Source organism: Hevea brasiliensis, chromosome 17 (genome assembly GCF_030052815.1).
Source record: "Hevea brasiliensis isolate MT/VB/25A 57/8 chromosome 17, ASM3005281v1, whole genome shotgun sequence".
NCBI lineage: Eukaryota > Viridiplantae > Streptophyta > Magnoliopsida > Malpighiales > Euphorbiaceae > Hevea > Hevea brasiliensis.
In genome coordinates, this window is record NC_079509.1 from 14,323,293 (window position 1) to 14,328,370 (window position 5,078).

Here is a 5,078-nt window from a genome sequence, read left to right on the forward strand (position 1 = left end):
AATAAAAAAAAGCTAGTACTTAATTGCTTGCCAGCATATATACATAGCACACTCTAACCAGTTGCAACATTAAATTTTGGAATTCAAGATCAATGTTGATGCCAAATTTGAATGTTCAAGATTTTTAAAGTTTATAAGCAACAAAATCAATGATTTTTGGGATATTTCCGAAGAAAATCAAATGCTAATTGATTGAATTATATAACAGAAGGAAAATGAACCGAACTGCATTTTATTTCATATTTGATAAATTACAGAGTTTGAGAAAACCTGAATCTCAACCACATCAACCAACATATCTTCAGCAATCCCTTCTTAATTAGCGCACACAACACAATTTGGTAATACCAGATATAAAATTTGAACTTACTGGTCTTCTGGGAACCATAATTTAGCAATGTTCTTAAGCTGGCTTCTTCACAACAAGAACAGGGCACTTGGCATTGTGAATACAGTAGTTGCTGACACTTCCAAGGAAAGCCCTGTCCAGAACAAACTTGGGTTAGAGTTTCAGAAAACAGGATTATAAAACTGATCTTGCAGTTACAGGCAACTAGAAAAAAAAAAAGAAAAAAAAAAGATTCAAGAATTCGAAGAAATAAAAAAAGAACTAACAAACCTCTGTATAGCACCCCGGCTATGACTGCCTAATACAAGAAGTTGGACGTTGTGCTTTTCTACTGCCTCACATATAGCCTCTTTGGGATCTCCAATCTCTGTCAATATCTCTGCAACAATCTGTGGCAACACAAAGTTGAAGAATAACACACAATATCTAGCAGAAATCATCATTTCCAAAAAAATTTCCTGAAGTAAAAGAGCAATACTATACCCCATGGTTGGCACAGATGCTTTTGGCTTTCTCCAGGAGAGCTAATGCAACCTTGTGTTGATTTTCTTGTATAGATGCAATCAAATCCGGAGCTGCAACCCCCAGAAAAAACAAAGAAATTCAGAAACAAATAAGAATCAAGAAAAATAAAAACACATGTTGAGATTGAGATTTTGAGAGAGAGAGAGAGAGAGGAACTACTGACGAGCAGAACCAAAAGAGGAAGCATAAACATAGCCGAAGTTAGAATTGGACTGAGCAGTGAAGATGACAAGATCAGAGTTGGCTATGTCGTCTTTTAAAAAATCAAGGGCCCATTCGAGAGCGTAGTGGCTAAACTCGCTGTCATCTACTGCCACCATTACCTTCTTCTTCTCCTTCTTTCCCTCTTCCATTTTCTTTCTTTGCGATTATGGCAATACCAGCTTAAACCCTTTTATAATCATCAAACTGTAGAACCTTTTTTTAAAATCTGTTGGCGTAAAAGTAACGGCTGATGATGACGATCACTGGTCGGCTGGGTCCATGGGCTACATGATCACAGCTCAAGGACCACGTGATGGTGAAGATCGCAAGATCAATGTGGAACATGATGTACATGATTGAGCCCGTTGGTCATACCTTACGATCAACATAGTCACGTGCCATAAAAATATTAGTAGTTGGGTCTCTAGAGAACCATGTGGCTAAAAAGTAAGAATTGGATCTCGTGCACGACTGTGCTATGTGCGGGCACCTTCCAAACCTGCCATTTGTTTTTTATAATTTCTCAATTTTTAATTAATTTTCTTCCTGCAACCATTTATGCAGTCCCAATCATTATCTCCAGTAACTTTGCGCTCCATTAAAATTCAGTTCTATGATCATGTTTCCAAGATTTTTTTACTGTAAAATGAGAAGTATTGAAAGGTCTGATCTTCATGTTTCCATTAAAGCTTTCTTCCCAGGACATATGATGAAACTAAGAATCTGAACAAATATACAAAATTTCAGAAGAGGAAGATTTAAAAGTGCTTAGTGCTCACATTTTCTTTAGCAAGCGCATATGAAAGTTGTTTTTATCGGATACAAAAATAAAGAACTCAACAAATATGATGAATTCCATATTTCCATTTCAAGGGATTTCCTAGTTCTAAAGGTAATTCTGTGAAAATACCTTTCTAACATCCAGCCCATTCCCTCCAGTCCCCCCGCCGCCGCCCCCTGCCCCCGGTCTTCTTTTCAAGTAAAAATGATTAGAACAAGTAAGCATGGAAATTTTGCAATTTCTAGTGGTGATAAAACTAATTAGACTCATTTCTGAGAAATTTAACCAATTTTGATCTCAACTCGGATGGAATACGAACAGGGCGATAATTTTTGTCTAGCCAAACTGCTGTGGCTTTTGCTTCCAAAATAGGCTGCGGAAAACATAATCAGAGCCACTTAGCAAGTAAAAGAAAACTATGACCAGTGCAAGGATATTAATACCTCTTCATTTGGCAGTTTGAAGATGAAGTGATCAAAGTATAAGCGAGCAGCAGAGGAGCCAGAGATCCTCACCCTGACAACAAACCTGTCTCCACTCTAGTGGCCCCAAAGACAACAATGACAAAAGACATGATCAAAGTCCACACTAAGCTTTTATATGATAAACCATTTCTTGCTTTCGCCATTGAAGAACATTTCATAAGTACTGTGCACTGACTGCCCTTCTTAATCAAACAAAACATTTTTTGTTCTTTATAATGTTCGTTTATGATCATAAGCAAAACACATGGAAGATATACCCTAAGCAGAAATAAAATTGGGACAAGCCCAGCTAAAGCAGGCTATGATACAGCTTTGATAGTTTTAATGATAAAATGTACACACCATAGGAGATTCAAACTTTAAACCCTTTTAATAGCGAGAAATCATTCCTCCTTTTAACAACACTCGTCAAATTAAAGTCAAGAGTATTCCATTCTCTAGAAGATCCTAACAAGGCTAACATAGTACATATTGATGGGTGTTCAATGCCTGCTATTTTGTTCAGTATTGAAGAAAACATAGAAGCAACAAAGAATTGCAACAGACAATAGATCTGCATTCAGTACCTTATCATATAAACATACAAACTCGGTTTAGTAGTTCAAAAACATAAAGACCAAAAACATACTCTTAGAGGAGCAAGGAATTTGAGTGACAACTCTGACAGTGCCAATGCATCACCAGTGCGAGCAACAGCATCAGCACTGACACCAATCCTCTCCAAAAGTTCATGACGACCTGATTCAGATATTGAAGAACAGAAGAAGTAATCAATATATATCAGCTAACCATATAAATGAATCAAGAAGGTCCTTTTTCATGCAGTGAAAAATACAAGAGATATTTCCAAGGGTTAGGCAAAAGACAACGCAATATCTCCAATACAGTGCCATCAATAATTATATAGTGGAGATTTATATTTATTGCATTCCACTCTGATTCATTTTTCCTTTTCATTTATAATACTATTCAACATATAGAAGAGTGACAAAATGGAAAGTCATCATTTTCCTAAAATCAACTTTGGGCAACGATATGCTCAACCCACATAATCAAATTCATTTTTATACGGATTCTACAATACAACAGAAATAACAACCGACTCACATTTAATGAGCTTATAAACATAATGACAAGAAAGCGCAAGTTGCACAAATACACTCCATCACTTCAGGATTAGTATCCAAGTATCCAACAACATAAAACACCCTGATTTACCAATATGGATGACCACCTCGTAACTTCATGCAGTAGTTTAATCTCAATTGTTAGTTTGAATTCCAATTTTACACTGACTCAAAACTAGCTTTACTCTCCTCTATCAGCTGTACTGAGAAATAGAAAACAAATGTGGAGATCCTCGGACATAAAAAAGACTGCTAATAAAAAATCAAACACAAGGAAACATACCAGGAGGATTAGAAGTTGAAGTATATATTATCATTTTAAAAGTTAAAATAAATCAATAGAATTAAGAAACTTGTTTGGAATATTTTGCTTAACAAAAGTAACTAGAACAGCAGTAAAAGTTTGACCCAGGAAGCATTGCAGTCAGATCATAGAATCAGTGGCAATAACAAGCTAGCAAAATAGGGAAAAAGGAGGAAGAAGAAGGTAACAGAAATAAGGATATAGAAATTAAAACTACATCATTTTTTTTTGTGTTCATTTTCAAGTTCAAATACAAAAGCAGTAGCTAATGTCATGAACAAAGTTTTGCGAAAAAAGCTAAGAGTTATGGTAGCCAGTGGCTTCCAACCCGAAGCTGATATGGCACACACTCAAAGAGTCACAGGCCTTTCTGGATTCAACGAAAAACAGACTCTAGTTATGACATCAACACGTGATCCATGATCCAACATTTTTGAAGACCTCCATTATAGGTCAACAACCAATGCCAATGCAACAGAGGCGACCATCTATGTTCAAAAAAAAAAAAATGCAAATCAAACGAGCAAATTTGCAACTAACCAGTTCTACATCTGAAAAACTCAAAGAAGCAATTAAACAAACAGTTAACAGGTTGATTGTCCACAATGCAAAGCCAGTGACAGAGGCGCAGAGCCTTGTTAAAGCATAAAGAAAGTGAAAAGATTCCCATATCTCCTAAATCTGATACGAAATTATCTTAAAACGAAACTGTGGAAGCTGTAGTTACCCAAATTGGCAAGGAAACCAAAAAGATTACCATGTTGACAGTAACTCGCATAAACAGCATTGTTAACAACTCCATATTGATCCAGCTCGTAATCACGCACCTTCAGCTCAAATTCAACAAACCCACTCATTCTACAAGTCGAATTTCGACATAAATAATACGGTGGTTTTAAGAGCTAACAATAACACTAGATTTATCTAAAAGAAAAGGACCAAGTCTTACCCTTTGCCACCTTTGACATCAAGAAAAGGCAGTCCAGTGCAGCTCCTCAAGATGGGGAGTGACCGAACAAGTGGCGGCAGAGGCGGCCGGGAAATTCGAAAGGATGCTGGCAATGATGGACGGCGGAGATGGGTCCAAGTTATCTTGGCACGTGAGACAGGAAGAGTCACGTGCACTGGGGAGACCAATGCCTGCAGGGACATAGCTTGTGCTGTGAGTAGGCGATGGAGATGATGAGAAATTGGTCAGTTGGGAGGGTGAAATTGGGAAAAGGGATGTTTTCTTCTTTCTGGGCGTTACAATCCATGGAAACTGCCAACCGTTAAGGCGCTCTGGTGGGATCCTCACGGACAG

The 5,078-nt window shown here is 37.3% G+C and overlaps 2 protein-coding genes across 3 annotated transcripts; both read right to left on the minus strand.

Moving 5' to 3' along the window:
• Positions 1-211: 211 nt before the first annotated feature.
• On the minus strand, positions 212-1,263 carry LOC110658089 (universal stress protein A-like protein). The gene is made up of 4 exons (XM_021815573.2): positions 1,038-1,263; positions 833-924; positions 620-738; positions 212-482 (listed from the first exon to the last, which is right to left on the minus strand). Exons 1-4 carry the CDS (start codon positions 1,225-1,227, stop codon positions 404-406), a joined length of 480 nt encoding a protein of 159 aa, XP_021671265.2. The 5' UTR covers positions 1,228-1,263; the 3' UTR covers positions 212-403.
• Positions 1,264-2,044: 781 nt separating this feature from the next.
• LOC110658070 (acyl-acyl carrier protein thioesterase TE3, chloroplastic) lies at positions 2,045-5,078 on the minus strand. Of its 2 annotated transcripts, none has more exons than XM_058139557.1 (5): positions 4,725-5,078; positions 4,503-4,633; positions 2,973-3,082; positions 2,303-2,398; positions 2,045-2,232 (listed from the first exon to the last, which is right to left on the minus strand). In XM_058139557.1, the coding sequence occupies exons 1-5, from the start codon at positions 4,925-4,927 to the stop codon at positions 2,116-2,118; spliced, it is 657 nt and encodes a 218-aa protein (XP_057995540.1). In that variant the 5' UTR covers positions 4,928-5,078; the 3' UTR covers positions 2,045-2,115. The 2 variants fall into 2 exon arrangements, with proteins under 2 accessions (XP_057995540.1, XP_021671240.2); XM_021815548.2 differs by having other exon boundaries at positions 4,533-4,633; positions 4,725-5,077.